Source organism: Coloeus monedula, assembly GCF_965178545.1.
Source record: "Coloeus monedula genome assembly, chromosome: 2".
Classification (NCBI taxonomy): Eukaryota; Metazoa; Chordata; class Aves; order Passeriformes; family Corvidae; genus Coloeus; species Coloeus monedula.
In genome coordinates, this window is record NC_138782.1 from 11,615,913 (window position 1) to 11,635,830 (window position 19,918).

At 44.1% G+C, this 19,918-nt stretch overlaps 2 protein-coding genes across 3 annotated transcripts in view; both read right to left on the bottom strand.

Moving 5' to 3' along the window:
- The window catches only part of COMMD1 (copper metabolism domain containing 1), a 62,260-nt gene extending 49,400 nt beyond the window's left edge, over positions 1-12,860 (bottom strand). The window contains exons 1-2 of one of the 2 annotated variants that reach the window (XM_082302455.1): positions 12,661-12,781; positions 3,948-4,037 (exon numbers count right to left, since the gene is read on the bottom strand). Coding sequence is in view for 1 of the 2 variants with exons in the window: in XM_082302454.1 (XP_082158580.1) it covers positions 12,661-12,852 (192 nt within the window). In the remaining variant the exon portion in view is untranslated. Of the gene's footprint in view, positions 1-3,947; positions 4,038-12,660 lie in introns of both variants that reach the window. The other variant, XM_082302454.1, reaches the window with a different exon arrangement.
- Positions 12,861-14,341: 1,481 nt separating this feature from the next.
- Positions 14,342-19,040, bottom strand: CRLS1 (cardiolipin synthase 1). Its single transcript, XM_082303312.1, has 7 exons — positions 18,595-19,040; positions 18,143-18,280; positions 17,560-17,689; positions 17,012-17,097; positions 16,593-16,661; positions 16,166-16,257; positions 14,342-14,683 (listed from the first exon to the last, which is right to left on the bottom strand). The coding sequence occupies exons 1-7, from the start codon at positions 18,874-18,876 to the stop codon at positions 14,596-14,598; spliced, it is 885 nt and encodes a 294-aa protein (XP_082159438.1). The 5' UTR covers positions 18,877-19,040; the 3' UTR covers positions 14,342-14,595.
- Positions 19,041-19,918: the final 878 nt, after the last annotated feature.

Consider the following 19,918-nt stretch of genomic DNA (forward strand, 5'->3'; position numbering starts at 1 on the left):
ACATAAGTTGTTTAAACCCTCTAGCTTACTTTTTTTCTAGTATGTAACAGGTCTTCTGCAATAACTGTTTTTTTATTCCAACCTTTTGATTCCTTGCCAAGGAGGCACTCACCAGGTCAACAGAAATTCAGTAGACTTGTAAATATTTTTAAATTTGACTTCTGATTTTCATTAAGCTTTACTCTTGGATGGGAAGACTCGCAACACACACCAACGCAAAAATTGCTACTGCAAATGGGAAAAATGTGTGTGTGGATGATGAAGTTTCAGGCAAAATTACATCCTTCCTGTGTTCCTGATCTTATTAAGCTTGATTCCACACAGACTTGTCAATTGTGCACATGAAAGGAAAAAACTCTTTTCAATGGGTCACTTCCATGCTTCTTGACTGATTCCTCCATTTTCTCCCTCACAGTTCCCAGGCTCCCACCAAGCAGAAATCCCCTAAACCCCAACTTTTTTTTTTTTTGCATACAAACTCACCAAGCCATGTTCTCTGTTAAAATTACATTTTTTGCTTGAGAGTTCAATCACAGGGGAGTGAATACTCAGCTATTTTTGACCTAGCTTACAACTGAACAGAAAAGAGATCTTAAAGAAAAACCATGTGAAGCGACCACAACACTTCTTCTCCAGCCTGCCCCTGCCATGAGTCTTTGCAGCTGCTAGAAACAATCAGTTGGAACTCACACCCCCATAAAATACCACCTTCTAAACCTATTTGCAGAAGGTGTCATTTTTCTGTGGTGTGAAGAAGCATTTGATGACACAGGAGGATGAAAGGCTGATGAAAACAGGCAGCCACCAGAGAAGCCGCAACCTGAGCCGTGCTCCTGCGGTCACATCGTGCTTCCTGGAAACCGGCTGGGCTGAGCTCTAACAAATGGCTCCCCTACTCCAGAAAACATCTTTAGCTGAAGGAAAACTGAGAACCATCAGGATTTCTCAGTCTGGACCTACTCTGTCTAGGCTTTACAGCACTTACAAAACAAGAATAAACAATAGTAACAACAACAGAACAAGCCCACGCATGGATAACATCAGTCATAGGTAGATCTCCAAACGATGCCTGCAGACTCAGATTATGAGTAGATACTAAAAGCTTGGATTTTGAGCAATAAACATAAAAAAAAAGCACCAGCCCTTCCTTCCTGAGTAAGTTTTCAAACCACTTGTATTATTTAAAATAGAAAGAGGAAGAGTTATACAAGAAAAAAGGCAATGGAAAGTGCTTTTCAGTGCTTCTCAGAGAGCACAGATAGGTTGGACAGGCTGGAGGGAGATAAAACATGGAAAAATAAGGAAATGTTCTATTAATAGCAGATATACTTGCAACTGAAAGGGTAAAATAGGAAGATTAAAAATATAAACATATTGAAATTAAAAATACAAATATAAATTGTCCAACCTGACCTGTACTCTACTGAATTGCAGCAAAGAAAAAAAATCCCAAACTTTGCCATCAGTTTTCTCCCCACTCAAGTCCAATTCTTTGCTGTGGTTTATAAAGCATTTTGCCACTTAGGGTGGAGGCAAAGAAATGTCACATTTCCAGTAGTTCTTAAACATGCAACCGTATTACAGACAATTTTGAGAGGTTCAACCTCTTTCAAAATGATTGTGCACGCACATGTGCTCCCTGAACTCCGCTTCAGCAGAAGGGAGCTGCTTTCTTGGAGAACATACACATCTTCAGAGGTTACATTATTCAGTCTAAAATGGTTTCTTCTTCAGTCCTCCTGAAGCAGCTGGATTCAGAAGCAAGAACCCTCAACAGACAAAAGCCATTTAATGCACTATTCCTAAAGACAGAGAGGAAAATAAAAGGCAGAAAGAAATCCAGGTAGGACAGAAAATACCAGATGGTAAATAATAAAAAAAAAAAAAAAATCAAGGGAGGGAGTGAAAGCAGGAAAAGAGAGACAGACACAGTGACAGTCCTGGAACTGGTGACATGGCCTGTCGTTCCCTTCAGAGACCACGTGCTCAGCCTTTTCCTCTCCTCCCCTGTTCTCTTACAATAAAAGAGATCTGTGTTTATCAGGTTTCTACAACCATTCCGAGAAAATTAGTTGCTCCTGCAGACTACTGCTTCATATTCAATCTCATTTCACTTAGGAGAGTTAAAAATAGCAGCTGGAGCAGTTCACATTTTGAAGACATGGAAAAAGAAGTTGTAGCCCTACCCTGAGTGCAGTAATGGTGCAGACATTAGCAGAGCTTATTGGAGCTTTGCAAGCAGTGATCCTGTCAGTGAAATCAGCACAAACTTGCTTTATTATGAACCAAGCACAGAAACAGAGTTAGTATCATGAATTAAATTTCCACTTTTACTCAGAGTACCTTGATTGTCTGCATCTTAAAAGTTAATGGTTAACTCAGCTAATTTGTCCCTTGGCTTGCATTTGGACATAAAGCAGAGATGCTCCAGCAGTGAAAAACATGAACTACCTGAGTCTCATCCCTCCAGTGTTGCCATCTACTCCCTTTTAGAGCCAAACTCTGACTCCAGTCTCTGCTTTCCTTCTTTCCCAGCACTGTTGCGTATTGCCTGCTATGACCACTCTGAGCAGCAGCTGGAGTCCCATTTCCTATGTGGAAGGAGAAGGATTTCTGCACTCCCAGCCCAGGCTGGGAACACATTCCTGCCTCAGCCCATAACCCTGCAGGCGTGTTCCAGAGCAGCAAGGAAAGGAGACAAGCTTACAGACTACACTGCTCCACAGGAAGCAAGCAACAGTGCTCTGCCATCTGGTCCTTCATCACCTATTTTGACAACTCATGTTACACACTGACAGAGCTGACAGGTGAGAGAGAAGCTTCCATTCTCAGGATCCCAGCCACCGGGGCTTCCTTTCAGCACAGGGAAAATGGTTTTCCCTCCTGTCAGCTCAGTGAAACATAAAACATGTTCCCCAAACCAGCAGCAGCCACGGTGGCTGTGAACAGCTGAGACTTTGTGAGGAGAAAGGAGCAGCAGGTCAAACTCTTCAGCATAGGAGTCACAACTGTAAAGCTCCCTCTAAATCCCTGTTGCTGGAAAATATCACCTGATGAGGAACAAAGGCCAAAGCAGTGAGCTCAGAGGAAACCATCTCTCACTTTCCCGTAAAGACTTAATTGCCATTCCCTATATCAAAAATTATCTTTGCGCTAAATGTAATTAACATCTGGGGGAGAAAAAAGCTAAATACATGATGAAACAGCTAAGACATCAACCAAAGCATTCTCCAACAGAATCCCATTAAATATTAACGCTTTGATTATCCCAGAGAGGGTGGTTCTCTCTTTCTATCAGGTTGGGCTGCTGAAGTCATCTATCAGTAGAGCTGGCCAAGCCATCAGGTTTCCCCAAGCTTGCAGGAACTCCTCAACAGCCCTGTGCCTCCACAGGCCACATGCTTTGCTGCACACACACCACTGTGGTTGGCAGAGCTTGCAGGGACACCGCCAGTGAAGACTGCTTGGTGCTGAAAATCTGCTTTTAGATTTCACATTTTTAGGCCTCAACTGCTAGAAACTTCAGCACTCAATTGCTCCAACACACTGCAACCCATGGCATCAAAAAGAATTCAATTAATTTTTCCTGCGCTTTTCCTTTGTCTTTTCGTCAAATTGGAGGCTACTCATATTCAATAAACTCCCTGCCATTTGTCCACATGAACTGGACAATTTCATTAGAGCTTTGTGTTCATTATGAGAGTTTTATAGATTTCCTGACATGCCATAAAATGAACAAACCCACTCTCCTTGCCAAGCAAATGTAAATCGTAAATGTACCATTTTTTCTTTGACAGAACAAGGGAGTTATAAATATTTTTCTCACTTCAAAAAAAGGTAAAAATTGAGCTAAATGAAAAAATAAAAAAGGAATCGGAATCACAACTAGTCCAAATGCATAAAATGTTTCTGCCATGTGTGACTGCGTAAAACTAAAAGGTACTTACACAAACAGCTTGTCAGAAGAGAATAAAAACTACTCTTGAACCAGAAATGGCAAAAAGAGTCTGAGAGAACAGCACATCTGACGTGACAGTCTGAGGAGAGACAACAAAGCCGTGTGTAAATGTCAGACAAGGAGGAAAAATGTCTGTTGATTACTTGCCTTTCACACAGATACTACTTCAGTGTCTGCATGTGTCTTCAAAACATATTTCATAATCCTGGCATCACAGTTCAGAGAGACTGCGAAGAAAGGAAAGGAAAAACTACCCACAAAGCCGAGGTGGAAATCTTTTGGCAGAGATCCCAAAACATCTCAACCAGAAAAAAAATCTAACCATATTTGGAAAAAGCCCCACAGAATTCACTCAAACTATATTTATATTGCCACTCTTTATTGTTAGGGAAGAGAGAGAGATGTGAAAAAACATGCTTTTGGAAACATATTAACATATGCAAAATGACATGATTACAAAAATATTTTTAAAGTAATTAGAAAAACACTTAAAGCTAAGAACTCTTTGGACAAGTTGGCTATTATTTCACATTTTCTCTGAATAGTATATTTTATGACTTGTTTTCATGAGATTGTTGCAGTCTATTTTTACTTGCATGAAATCAGTATAAACCAGCATTGTAAAGAGGTAAATGTAGAATAGGCCAAAGAAATAGAGGGATAAAAAACTATGTATTCCAAGATCACTGTCACCTTTAGAAATGAAACTTGCAGTCCTCAAACGCAGCAGATAAACAGATACTGAACTCCACTGGGAACTGAGAACGAGTCCCAGGCTTGCTATACAATGCTAAAACTACCAACTTTATAAAAGATAGAACACTCTGAATTAGATCTTGGGCTATCAGCCAGAACCAGGTGGTCATGCACTGTAAACAAAGTAAAAGGCAAGTCCCACTTACTTCGTTCAAACAGTCCAGTTTTTAAATCATTGGGTGGATAAAGAAAGTAAAGGAAGATTTGGTTTCCTCGTACATCACTAGTAAATACAATGGTACACAGTTATGGAAAACTACTGTGCTTAAGCTTCAGGTATTCAGAATACAAAACAAAAATGCCTTCCCCTCAAAACAAACAAACAAAACCCCCCACTGCCAAAACAAAACAAACCCAACAAAAACCAACCAACCAACCAAAGTCCACAGACCAACCAAGCCAGTTTGGTTTTCCTAATAATGAACCCTTAATCCTTCACAATGGAGGCCATCAGTGTTCCATTCGGTTTTTACTTACTGCAAAAATTAAATCCTTTTTAAAAAAAGTCATAGTGTAAAAGCATACATTTATAATGAAAATTATACAATTAAAATTTAGGTATTTTAGGCCCTGCATTTAAATAAAGTCACTTAATTCTCCTTGTTATAAAATAAATCATCCTCCATGGATGACCTTGGAAGGCTCCAAGGAAGCTGCAGCTAATCCTGCCTACCCAGGGAGGCTCCTGGGGAAACACACAGGAGCCACTCAGCAGCTCAAGGTGTCAGATGTTCTTACCTGACAACTTCTGTCCCACTGGCTTTAAGGACTAGAACATCAAGGAAAAAAAGACTTCATGCAACAATTGCAGTGCCTGGTATTTTGTGCCACTAAAGCTTTCTCTTTTCTTTTTAATTAAATAAACTATGGAAAAAACAAATGTCATCCAAACATTGAAGAATTCAGGCTCCATCATATTTGGTCACCAGACTGGAAGAAATCCAGAGCACAAGCTTCAAAATGGAATAACTCTAACCACACAAATAGATTCTAGCCATACCATACTAAATTTTTGGTCTTTGTCTGCACTTTTTTCTTTTTCATAAGTTGTTGGATATACTGCATCCAGTTGCTACATACTAGCACAGTCAAAAATTGAAATTACATCATGCCAAGATTGTAGCTAAGTGTTATAAGGAATGAAAAATTTCAGATGTTCAGCTTGTAAAAAAGGTTGAGTTGTAAGTGCCATCCAAATTTCCTTTTCATACACTAGCTGTGAACTTCCCTGGCTCACGTGTGTACCACAGCTCCTGCATCTTTGATAGGGTGTTATTCCATGTGTTAACCAGTCCTTCTGTTGAGACAGAAAGATGGATGGATGGATGGATGGATGGATGGATGGATGGATGGAGGGAGGGAGGGAGGGAGGGAGGGAGGGAGGGAGGGAGGGAGGAAGGGAGGAAGGGAGGAAGGGAGGAAGGGAGGAAGGGAGGAAGGGAGGAAGGGAGGAAGGGAGGAAGGGAGGAAGGGAGGAAGGGAGGAAGGGAGGAAGGGAGGAAGGGAGGAAGGAAGGAAGGAAGGAAGGAAGGAAGGAAGGAAGGAAGGAAGGAAGGAAGGAAGGAAGGAAGGAAGGAAGGAAGGAAGGAAGGAAGGAAGGAAGGAAGGAAGGAAGGAAGGAAGGAAGGAAGGAAGGAAGGAAGGAAGGAAGGAAGGAAGGAAGGAAGGAAGGAAGGAAGGAAGGAAGGAAGGAAGTCTATTATCTGCTCAGCTGTGTGGCAGCCTCACGAGATCAGTAAGGTTGAAATTAATATTTTTACTTCACTGACAACATCAGTTGGCTCCTGGAGCAAGCAAGAACTAATCTTCCTTCACACCAGTTGTAAGAGACACCATTTTTAGAGTATCATATAATAAAGAATATAATTTCTGCATGAAGTCTTTCCTTTCCTTTTAGTCTTTCTCTATGTATCAAATTGAAGACGAGACAACTCAAGTTCTCCCCTTTTCAGAGTTCACATTTAAAACAGGAAAGATAACTCATAGTAGTTCAGAAAATCACCAGTGCTGAGATGATGGCACTGCACTTCACTACCCTCTTCAGCATCTCCAACACACTTTGGGGAATAGGGAATGGAGCCTTAGTGTTACTGAAATAAAGGCATGAGACAACATGTGGAGCCTAAGGGAGTCCTTCTCCCTTTTCAAATATATTCCATACAGCATGTGTTTGATGAATACTAATTAAGTACAGCAGAAGCATTTAATTTGAAATAATGATGTTCAAATGCAAGATCTGACTCCCTGTTCTTCAAGCAGAGTAGACTCTGGTTAAGGTCAAGAGAAACACTATGGGGATCAGGTTGGACTAATGAATTTCAGCATAATCAATGCACTTCCCTTTCTGTGCATGACTGTATATACAGAATATGCTGATCACAGACACACACATATGTATGTGCAACTTATATAATCACACATGTAGGGTTTGGGGGCGGTTTTTTGAGAAATGTTGTCATTATTGGCAAAGACGCTACTTACTTGCAGAAGTCCTACAAATGCAACAAAACTAAACCACACATTTGGATGGGAAAGTGGAAATCAGCAGGACATGAAGCACTGCCACCACCAGGGAATCCAACTTTCTCAGTAGCACGCTGTTCTGGAAGTCCATTAACTGGCATTTAGCAGATTTAAAACACAGTAGGGCATTCTAAAATCAAGAGGTAGTGCAGAGACATTATACACGAGAAGAGCCAGTACTGACCTGCCTGCTCTAGACACACACAGGTAGCACCAACCTCCACAGCTGGGACAAAGCAACCAGATCTCTGCTTGCAGAGATATAATCAACACTGTAATTAGGGGAGAGAGAGAGACAGAGAGAGATTTGCTTGTTGTTTGGGCAATACAGAGTCTACAACACCTATTAGAGATTAGTGACGCAGGTTTGATGACGTTTTTTTCATTTACCACTTTTCCGTAGCTAACCTTAAAAAAAAAAAGCACCACAAAAGGTCAGGTAAACCATTAAACTTCAGGTAAGCCATTTCCACAGAGGTGGCACAGTTACAGCAAAGCAGCACTTCACAGTCCCAAATGAAACAGGCCTTTCTGCCTCACATGTGAGTTACAGAAAATACCACTCATGAACGACGTCATAATGGTGGGAGCCCTTCTGTTTGTCTGCCTTGAGGATGGATTTGCAGTTGTAGTTGAGGTTTGTAATGTACAGACTCCTTGTTCACACCCTGTTGTTTAAACAATGGTCCAGTTCATGGAGATCATCACCTCCAGATCCCACAGCCACCAGCAATAACACCACCTCCTACACATCTCTTCAGGAATCACAGTGAAAACAACACTGCAAATGTGAGAGGCTTTAACAACACAAACCCCAACTTTTGCAACTTGAGAAATCACAAAAAAGTCATTAAAAAAATCCCTAATGATGCAGGTACATTGTTCCTTCTAGCTGACATACCTAAGCAACAAATTACTGCTCCAGGCGGTGGAGCACTGATCTTATCACTCCGGGCAATGTTCTTCAACCCTGTCACGTTCTGCACCCAACCTTCCTCTCCACTTCATTGTTCTCAAGTATTTTCCCCCACCACTTCATGTGAGCTGCCAGCTGTGCCAGTCCTCTCGTGAAGCAACCACAAGTACACCAACCTAAAAGCTAAAATAAGTCCCATTAAAAGCAGTAAGAATGCTTTGGGATAGTGCCCATGCACATTTTCACCACTGCAATACAGTAGGTGCTAGTTCCAGTAAACATTACATTTTCTACCCTTCTAAGACAGTGCTGAAAATGGGGGAAGAAAGAAAAAAAGAAGCAGTAACTGTTGGATTAGAGTTTATAAGAGAAAATGTATGCTGCAACACCAGACACCAGGGAGCTGGCAACTGAGCTGTGTTCAGATTAGTGAACTACCTAATAGTGGTGTTTTGCTAAATTAAAAAAAAAAAAAAGGCTAGGATTTTTATTTAGTTGTTCCAGGCAAACATCAATTCAGATAATAATAATTTTTTCATGTATGTCCTATTATAACACTATAGACATTCCCTCCCTCCCAAAATTCTGTGCAAAGTTATTAATACACTTTCACCTAGCCCAGTAACAAACAGAATTATTCAGAGTAAGCCAAGTCATTCATGGAGTGAAAAGTATAACACTACACAAGACATTTTTTGGGTAAAAAGCAGCTTACAGAGACACAGAACTTGTTTTCTTTTTCCTGAATCAAGAAGAATAAGCTTGCTTACAAGATTATCTTTTTAGTTAGTAGACACAGGCACAATTGCAAATCTAAGTGGCAGAAAGTAAGTAATCTCTCCTATTAGCTCTTCCAAAATTATTTTATCTCCGTCTTCAGACTGAAGTTGTTCTCACTCTCAGCCTTCCAGAAGCTTGGACAACTGCAAAGTGCCCCACAGTTCATGACCCAGCCCACATATTTGAGGAATCACAAGGTATCCGAGGAGAGGGAAGAAGGCAACTCTTTTCCCTTATTAGAAAATTCAAGAAGTCATTTATTTCCCACCAGTTAGCACAAATTGTCAGCAGAAATGTTCCTGCTAGCAGAAATCCTGCTGAAGATGCAAAGGCCTTTATCCTGCACAGCCGAGTGAACCTTACAACTGTTCTTCTACTCTGACTTTTCCTGTAAGGGCAGATCCCTGTGCTGAAGATCAAGTAGTCTCTTCCTTCTCAAACAGGGGTAAACATGCTTTGGAAACCCCTCTTGAGGTCACAACAGCACCTTCATAGGGCAAGGGCTGCAGGAGGGTGACACCCTAGCAGGAGGGTGACAGTCTTTAAGGACAACACACTTTATATGCTGCGTATCAAGCCCTTGGTTCCCACATACTATTTATATAGTCTGATTAATATTTTACCATTCACATACCAGGATATTTATTACAGATGGTAACTTCCTCAGTACTTGTAAAAAAACCCCAAACAAACCAAAACAGCTTATAAATCAAATATAATATAATATTGCTACTCCTCATGCTGAATTTTTTATTATTATTTAGCCTATGTAAAGTCTGTTCCAAAGCAGAAGAGTGAAAGAAGACACTTTAAACCCAGCAGCAAAGGCTCCCGTTCAATAAATGCAAGAGCTTACTGCCACCAAAAGGAAAACAGTGGGATTACTCCACATGGAAAGGAACTATCACCAGCGGTCTAATACTTAAGAAAGAAGCAGACATATTTGGTGTTTTAAACCAGATAACCTTTGAAAAACCCAAAAAAGCTGGGGGGTGAGAATTTGCAAAAGCTGATCTCGCCTAGTTTCTCAGTGTTTTGCAGCCTTAAGGGACAGAAGGCTGGGAAGGATGAAGGCAGAGGGCAAAACACAATTAACAGAACAACATTGAAATTGCATGGTTCTCCAGGGCCAGCCATCCTAGGGCTTTGTTCTGCCTTCCAAGACATTCCACAGAAAAAATCAGATTTTTTTTTAAGTAAATGTAATAAAGAAACATGATTTCATGACAAAATAAATTTGGCATTTTAGGATCAGCTGATCCATGCGTATTCAGTAGATCGACGGGCAACAAAGGAAACAGCTGCAAGAAGTACATCATAATGACATCTTTTATAAACATAAACCCAGGATTACTCTCTATATAATCCAGGGGGAAAAAAATTAAATATTTTATTGCTGCAGTAAATATTATAGACTTTTGTGGCACTTACTCATCTCCATGCTTTGCACAGGTGGAATACAGAAATGTATTGGAAAGTCCTTCACCGTATTTTATGCTCAGCTCCAGTGACAGCAAGAGGCTGATTTATGGTTCAGATCCATGTTTACTGCTCAGAAGATATGAACTACTACAGCAATTAAGTCACAAGGGCAATGAATCTCTCTGCTTTCAGACTTTCTATTGCTTTCCTGCTGTTTGCTCCCCTTCCTTCACCACCCAGAGGAGGAAGGAAAAAAATAAGACCACAAAAAGATAACAAAGACGTATTTTTCCCCAGCTTCTGTAATTTTAATAATGCCGATTTTTCACAATTAATTATCAAAACTGGAATAAATATGCTCAGAAATTAATATGGCAATTGCCAAGGAAGGGAACAGGCAGATCTTGCAGTAAGTTTTGCTTCTTCAGGTGCCGAGGAGACACCAGCACCCAAGAGCTGTATCTAAAGACCAAGATGTTGTAAGCACAGAGGATCACTTTTGAAGTTTGCTGCTATCAGCAAACACAGTGTGACACAAAAACCCTCCAGGTTTCAAGTCATGGAGATACCAAAACAGGAAGACAAGTTTAAGCCTCCCTACTTCCAAAGCACAGTCCTAATATCAAACTTTCCCTCCCAAAACCGGCAGGTGTGAAGGAAACAGGGACCTCCAGAACGACCAGAAGGCCAAGCAGTTCTTTTAGGATGCTCTAGAGCAGAGATCCTAAAAGTATCCACGGAACTTAGGTATCACTTCCTTTAGGTTACCCAATAGAAATAAGCCCCCCAAAATCCACACACACTCAACATGAAGCTGCACCTGCACAAAGCAGTTTGCTTAGACCAAAACTCCAGCTGTAAAGCTGCACTACACAAACTTGAGGTATTTCACAGAAATTTCTCCCATCAGGAGATGAAAGGCAGCCATAGAGACCATGAGACACTCCCTGATAACAGTGAGATGTTAATTTATGTTGGAAGGTGTGAGTGACCTCAAAGACCACAGGTGCTGCCAGTTTTGGCTCTTAAAGCAGCAAGCAGAGAATGTGATGCCCTCTCCCCAACAGAACCTCATCCTCCTAAGCTCTGTGCCTGTTGTACAACAATGGGTGAATGCCCACAAAACTTCAATCCCCTTGTGTCTTGTGGGGCCTGAATTAACATCATATTCAGCGTGTGACATCTCAATGGTGCTTGAATGAAAGTTGTATTTGAGAGGAGGGAAAGAAAAAAGCCCACAGACAAAACCAGAGAGCCCTACAAGAATCAGTCTTTGGGATCCAGCTTTCATTGCAGGCTTTACAGGGCATCATATGAATCTGATCATTAAATAAACAACAGAATCTTCATAAAAGCAGAAAGCGAGTGAGATCATCCTCATCGAATTCCGAATCTCTCAATTATATTTAAAACTACCGACCAGGTTTATAAATCTGGTCAAACAGCCTTGGGTTCACCCACAAGGTGGCAGTGGCCATCCAAGGTTTTAATACCTGGATGCTCCCTGAGCCACATGGAGCTGCCGGGAGCTACACTACGCTTTTCACTGTGAAGAAAAGCCACCAAAAAGCTCCATTACGGGGAAAAAGATCTTCTCCCTTACACATAAAGCAAAATCTGTTGATTAAGTAAAATGGCTTGCTTCATCATTAGATGTGCTTTCCCCAAAACACTAATTTTTTACAAGGAAATTGCAGTTCTTCTCAGAATGCAACAGGTATTTATCTCCAGGTCGCCCTTCCCCCTGCTCCTGCTCCGGAGGAGCGGCCAGAGAGCCCGAGGCACAGAATAACAGAATGAGATGAGCCGGAAGAGAACCACAAGGATCATCGAGTCCAACTCCTGGTCCTGCACAGAACACCCCAAGGGTCACTCCATGTGCCCGAGAGCATTGTCCAAACGCTTCTTGAGCTCTCTCAGGCTTGGTGCTGTGACCACTGCCCTGGGGAGCCTGTTCAGTGCCCAAGCACCTTCTGAGTGAAAAACTTTTTCCTAAACGTCTCCTGACTCAGCTTCAGGCCATTCCCTCGGGTCCTGTCCCGCCCGTTCCCCGCACCGGGCTGTGCCCGCTCGGGGATGGAGCCGGAGGTCTCACCGCGGACCGGGCCGGGCCGGGCCGGGTCGGGCAGGGCAGGGCAGGGCAGTGCTCGGGATCCTGCTGCAGCAGCACCCGCGGCTGCGGCGGCACGCAGAGCCCCGCCGAGCAGGCGATGCCGGACGCCCGGCGGGAGGAAGGCCGATGGAGCGGCTTCCCCCAGACCGCCGCCCCCTCCCCGCGCAGCGCCCCGGGCCCGCGCCGCGGTACCTGGAGGAGGCCGCCCATCTTGGCGCGCAGAGCGCGGAACTCCTCCGGCGGCGCCTCGGGGTAGAGCTGGCCGCGCAGCAGCTCCTCGGTGATGTCGGCGTTGCCGTGGAAGGCGGCCTGGGCGATGCCGCTCAGCAGCGCGCTCAGCGGCCTGGAGCCCTCAGGAGGCGGCGGCGGCTCGGGCGCCGCCATCGCGGGCAGGGCGTATCCGGGGTACGGCGGCCGCGCGGGGACAGTCCCCGCCGCAGAGCGCGCGGCGCCTTCCCGCAGGGATGAGCGGGATCGTGCTCCCAGCGGACCGGCTGTGCCCACCCAACCCCGCTTGTGGCCACCCAACCCCGCTCCCGGCAGCGCGGAGAGCACTGGCCCCAGCAGCCACACGCAGTTTATCGAAGGCAGATCTGCGGGCACGTACCACCGAGTCAGTGTACGCTGAACCTGGTACTCGCTGAACGGTCCCCGGCGATTTCATGGAATAGGTGAAAGGTGTCTCGTTGAAGAAGTAAAGAAACACCTCCCAGCCAAGCCCCAACTACATTAATCAGAACCCAACAGCAATCACCTGACTGGGTACAATAAATCTCTGCTTTTCAAACTGTTTTTTCACGAAAAATACTCCATTTCACTACTCAGGTATTTTAAGGAAACTTCCACAGGCTCGGCCCTCTATCCTTTGCTGAAAGATCCGGAGTTGACCACAAAACACGGGCCAGTTAAAACAAAGGTACTAATAAAGATCAAGTGTTTTCTCTGTGCACTATTTGATACAAATTTCAATACAAAAAGGCATTAAAATGGTCTGCATATACAAACATATTCTGTCACAAAAGAGACTGTGGGCTCTCAAAAAAGGTGCCTACAGAGTTTTCTTCTGCTAATACTAGAGTGGTATTATTTACCTCCCAATTTCAATCATTTAAACCCTTCACAGCTGCACTCTTTTTTATGACATAAAAGAAAAATCACTCTGTCAGAAAGAGAAAACATGAGTTTATGATCAACTTGACCTGTTCTGCCTTGTTCTCTCTTCTGTTCTGTAGGTAGAGAACAGGCAAAGAACAAGCTGTCCTTGCGTGGGGGGCAGCACAGAGTACCTCTTGAAGCTAGAAGTACAGGAAGAATTAACAGTAAACACATCTAAAAGTTTCTTCCACTGTCTCCATTCATTTGGACAGTGTTTTAAATGCCTTCTTTAGCCAGTGGTATTTGGATTAAACAACATCTTTAGAAGCTTTAAAGAATCTGGAGATACAGGAGTTTCTTTCAATTGCTAGGAATGAATACATAGGATGAGAAACTTAGATCCATCTGGGTACAGTTCACCACTGCTCATATTTTAAAAGAAAAGGGAGCAGGGTAGGAACTCTTCATGGCTTATCCATATGACAATGGAATGCAACGTAAAATTTCTCTCTGGTTTGAATTTCTGTCCCTCGATGATGTGCTTTCTTCTGCTGCAACCAGAGGCATGTCATTAAGTTCTATGAGCAGTGCTGGTTTACTAACTTAGGTTGAGGTACAAAGACAAATTTGTTCTTGTAATTGCTTTTTCTTCTCAGATCTCAGCGTACGCAGGGCCTTGCATAAATACGGAAGAACAAATCTGGTGCCAACTCTGTGTCTTGACTTCAAAAACAGAATAAAATTACTCAGAATGCACATGGCAGCAACAAGTAGCCCGTGTTTTTAAGAATGTTATTTATTTTGTTTTTGTAAACAACCTCATTTTTAAAGAAATTAAAAATACATTGAAAAGTCTCTCTCTACATATATACACAGTACATGTTCAAATTTCACTTCACTGTGATGCCATGGTTTAAGCAGAAGAACAAAGAGTGCTTTGATCCAAAACTCAGCTGCAATACCACCACCTCTGGGGGCACAGCATCTTCCTGCACTTCCAGGAACACTTCATTTTTTATCACCTGCACCACTTCACTTGTTCTTGATCACCTGGACGGTTTTTCTGCCGTAGTGGTAATAGCTGTAGGCAGATGTCACCGTTGTGAAAGCTGTGATGCACCTTTGGGGAAGAGAGTTCCTGTAAGTCATGTGGGTCTATAGACAATATAAAAAGTGGTTTGGTGTTTTTTTAGCATTTGTTTTCAACTACACAGTCAAGAACCATGCTCCACAAAAATGCAGCTTACAGTTTATGTGCTGAAATTCAGTGTTAAGGGGAGGATTAGATGAACAAAGGATCTGCCATCCAGTGGTAAGCAGCATGCTTCAGTGGAACTGCATACTAGGACGTATTTTCACCACACTAGCACTTGTTTTAGAGAAAACAAAAGATTCAGCAATCGATGCCTACATAACTTTCACCAGCTTGAGAACTGGCAGATATAAGAAACTATTCCCTGATAGTGTGAACAGGGAGCATTCAAACCACTCAAGACTTGAACTTACCATTTTCACCAAGTTCCAAAGCTAAAGGGTTCTTGCTTCAGCACCTTTTGTTTCCTTCCCAGACCACAGTTACTCCTAAATTAGCAGTGCTCATCTGTGTGAAAGGCTGACACCACCCTTGAGGTGGGAGTCACTGCTACAGCCCTGCCTGCCCCTGTTCCCCACTGCCCTCCCTGGGCACTCTGCCAGGGAGTTTCCAACAATATTCACAATTGCATCTGGCGAATGACACCCAGATGCAATTCTAGATCTTGTTTTACCACCAGGATGAAAAACCACAGACTGTTAAGATCAAGGTTCATTCATAATTCCTTAAACACTTCCTGGTTTGGGTTGGTGGTTTTGGTTTATTTGGTTTGGTTGGGGTTTTTTTTCCCTAGAAGACAAGTAACACTGGATTTTGCACTGCTTTTGGTTACTAAGTAATTCTGGCATCTGCTGTTCAGAGCTCTTTGTTCTGAATTCTTACCTAACAGCTCAGGAAAAATAACTGCACTTGTAACACCTGCAGCCAGCTGCAGTTCAGCTCAGGTCACCAGTGACAGTGAAAGGAACAGCATTAGTTAAGGAGGCAAGCTCCTGTATGCCTGTTCTCACTCCATCCCTCCCCTTCCTTCCTAAAGTCTACAGGAATCACCATTTCTCCATGTGCTTTTCAAAGAGGCTGCAGAAAGCTGGATTTTGAGACAGTAGGTACAGTATAAAGCAAAAGTAAGAATGGCTATTTTTACTGATCCCAAGGTTACTTTTTCAGGGACACTTACGGCATGAACAAATGACGAATCCACACAGCCTTTCTTCCTGCTCCTTTCTTCTCCATTGATCTAATTTGTGTTTTGACTGTGTACCATGTCTATCCCAAAGACTTATTTCTAAGCTATTATTCCTGGATCTTAACTAGTTTCATGTGACCACTTTTTGCTTGTATAGTAAATTAAGTACCAATAAATATCTAATTCTGGTATCATTTAAGACTAAAGGTGTAAAAATTCAGGCATATGGGCTTATTTTTGTTCCGCACGAATTAATCTCAATTACCAGTTTCTTTAGGAGCACATTAAATTATCTGGGGAAAAAAAATTAAGATATTAGTTACCATAATGTCTGGAGATATATGCTGTCCACATAATTGAAAACAGGAGCTGCTAAAGAAGCTGCCACCAAAATCAGCTGAACAGCTGTGTTCATCTGAAAAAAGCAAAATAGGAATTGTGAGCAACATGAAGAAGTACAGTGCAAGGAATACCAACACACACTTTTATTGCTGCTTTAAGGATTAGTCTAAATAAATAAAATTTATTTTAAAATCTCCTTTAATTAAGCATTTTACACTCTCAAAATTAGCACATGCTTTGACAGAGCACAGTTGAAAAACCTTTCAGGACCTATGTAAATTGCCTCCAAATTAGTTGCAGTAATTCCAAACTGTACACAGCAGTAGTGGTAAATTATCCCCACCCTCCAAACCACCCAATGCCCCAAGTACCAAGGAGTTATCTTTTGTAACGAGTTACTGCTCTTACCTTGCTAATGAATGTTGGTTTTAATTGTGCAGTAGCATAACAGGGGTTAAAATACCTACTCAGTGTTCTCTGTTGGGGGAGAAAAGAGGGAAAAAAAATGCAATCCTCGTACATTCAATTTGATATACCTGTTCACATGATACAGACAAGGAAACTGTAGCACTAAAGAGCTGCACTGCTGTTGTGAGATTTATTACACATTAAACACAGGAAAAAAGTTATCAGTAGCTCTGACTTATCTTTAGAAAACGTATTTTATGAAACACTGCCCTGCTCAGAAATCTAGCTGGCAAAGAACAAGCATTACATCTTGTAACCATCAAGTCTCAAGATGAAAAATCTCTTGGCCACAACTTTGCTAAAAGCTTCTTAATTTATTTTTTTGTCATGATTCCATGTTTTTAATGCTGTGCACTCACCGGTGGAGAAAGAGTTTTGTATCGCACGTAAAAAACAGCGGCAATGAGCGCTGCATCCCGCAGGATAATCATGGAAGTCAGTGGAACTGGAAGATCAAGCCAACACCAGCCAGTGAAAAATTGTGTCTGTGATTAAATGTAAAACACAACCAAAAGAGCAGAAAATACGAAGACAAAAGAACCACTCCCGAACTCTCCTGAATGAGTTCTACCCGTCACTGAGGATGTTTAACACAACTCCTGAAAGGGTTTAAGCTGAAGTCCTGAAACAATCCAGTCCGTGAAAAACAATTTTATATAGCTACTAACTATTTTTGCTTTAAAGAAAGTGCATTGAAAAACGGCAGTACATGCCAGTTGTTTAAGAATGCAGCAGCAGTTGCTTCCTGTAGGGTCCTTTGGAAAGTATTTAATAGGAGCAAAGAGCATCTGGCAAGGTAAGAGTTCCAAGAGATACACAGTTTTCCTTCTGGAAACACAAGAAATGTTGCTACACATAAATTGACCTTGCTCGCCTTATCCAGTACACACAACAGCCATTTCCTCACCTGGGATAAGGTTTGCACACGTTAGGCTCACGTAGAGCACGCTGATGAGAATTTTATCCGCCAGGGGATCGAGAGCACTTCCCAGTGCTGACTTCTGATTAGCCCAGTTCCGTGCAATAAATCCATCCAGCTAGGAAAACCGAAATTCAATAGCTCTCTGTTAGAAGAGTATGAACCAAAATTGCTCACGTAGGCTACTGTTACAGAGATATTTAACGTATAACAGCAGGTAAAATGGCGAGTTTAACTATGATAAAATGTGATACCTCTTAGCTGACACTTGTATCACAAAAACAACCACCAGACGCACAAGCACTGAGTGGCCAATGCCCACCTGGGGCTGGTCATGGAGCTCTGACCTCCCTCTTTCCTCCATTAGCATGAAGTCCCTTTTAGGCAACTGCAAATTCCCTTTCCAACACCACAAAACATATATATATAGCATTCCTAGAAATCAACAACTATAAAAATGAATCTGTTTTATCCATTTCCACTCTATGTTGGAGTCTAAGTTTCAGCACATGTCCACGGGATCAGCGTGAGCCCACTGTCCCAATGCCTTTCCAAACTGATGCAGACGTACCAGGTCCGTCACGCCAGCCAGGACAAAGACACCAAGTGCAACGCTGAAATTCTCTTCAACGATCAAATAACCTAAAACTGGCGCCAGACCCATTCTCGCCATGGACAGGATATTTGGGATGGTCCACGGGTTTTCATACTGTAAAGCAAGAAAGGGAAAATCTTCAGGGCAGGAATGCAAACCCCATCTTGGCACATAACAGTTAATCACAACAAATAATTTTCCAGGTGAACTAGGCAGAAAGCCTGGAAAGTTCTTGGAAGCAGCCTGCTGCTTGCGCAAGGCACATGGCCTCGACCTGCTAAACATTAACTTCGCCTTCAACAGGAAAACACCCCGCCGCGAGAGCCCCAAAGAAAAGTCCGACTTCGAGTTTCGGGTGTGACACCTGTTAGCCGCGCTCCGGGGGAACGAGTGCTCCCGCTCGGGCCGCCCCGGTGCCGCTCACGTACCAGCTCCGCGCAGGGCTCCGCCGCGCTCCGCTCCCGGGGGGGCTCCGGCGGGGCGGCCCCGCCGCTGAGGAGGCGCCAGACGGCGGCGGGCGCGCGCAGCAGCCGCGGGGGCCCCGCGCACGCGGGCAGGCACGAGATGCCCCCGCCACGCCGCCCCCCGCCCGCCGCCGCCGAACCGGGCCGGCCGCCCAGAGGCCTCGCGCCGCCGCCGCCCGGCCGCCTCCGCGCCGCGCCGCGCAGGAGCCCCCAGGAGCCCCTGCCCAGCCAGGCGGCGGCCAGCATGGCGCGGAGGGGGCGCGGGAGAAGCGGTGCGGGAGAGGCGCTGCGGGAGAGGCGCTGCCCGCGGCCCTACGCGCGCGGCCGCGCTGCCCGCGGGAGCGCGCGGCCTCCCGCCGCCCGCGCCATCCGCCCCGCGGGACTGGGCACGGCGCGCGAGCCGCGCGCGGCGCGTGTGCCGCGGGCGCTGACGGGGACGCGCGACCTTTTGCGGCGCTTTACGCCAGCCCCGCCCCTCCGCCGGGCCGCGCGCTTGACGGCAAGCGGCCACCCGCGGCGGCGGCGGAATGGAAAGGTCGGCCCGGGGCAAAGCGCTTCCCCGCTGGATTCCCGCCTACCTCCCGGCACAGGCTCTCCCCCGCGCGGACAGCCGTGTCCATGGAGGGCCGGCGGGCGGCTGCCCAGGCTCATCCCGCTCCTCCTCGCGGCGGGTGCGGGGCCGCAGCGTTCCCGGCCAAGCCCTTGAGGGAGGAACGGAAAGGTTTGCTTTATCTTAAGAGACTTATCAGAGAGCGCAAGTGCTCTCTTGTGCTCAGTACTTGCTTCAAGCCCGCGGTTGCCCGCGTTTATTTTATCTCAAGGAGAAGCAGGAAGGAGTTTACTTTTCCAGGTGCAGTCTTTTATTTGCTCCTGAGGCGCGTTCCTATCCCCCAACACTGTACTAAGCTAAAATCGGTATCTAACACCTGCTTCCAGTTTGTTGGTAGAGCAGACCTTGTCCCTTAAGAGCTCAGATGTAGAACTATAATTTCATACTTAAAGCATTTTCATCTTCAGACCAGTTTTCAGTTTCAAGTACCTTGGGGTAGGTTCCCAGCTGGGCAGCACTGAAAAGTGGGACATGTTGTTTGACATCTAAAGCTTGTGTTTTGGTACCCAAGGGCTGTGGAAGCTTGGTGCAGGTCAGACCCTGATGTCCCTTAAACCAGAAGATGAGACACTGAGCTTCAGTGTTTCTGCTTTTTTAGATCCATCATATCTTACCTGAGAAATAAAAGAGGGAGAACAGAAGAATCAGCACTGTGTTCTTGATTTTTTAAAATACATT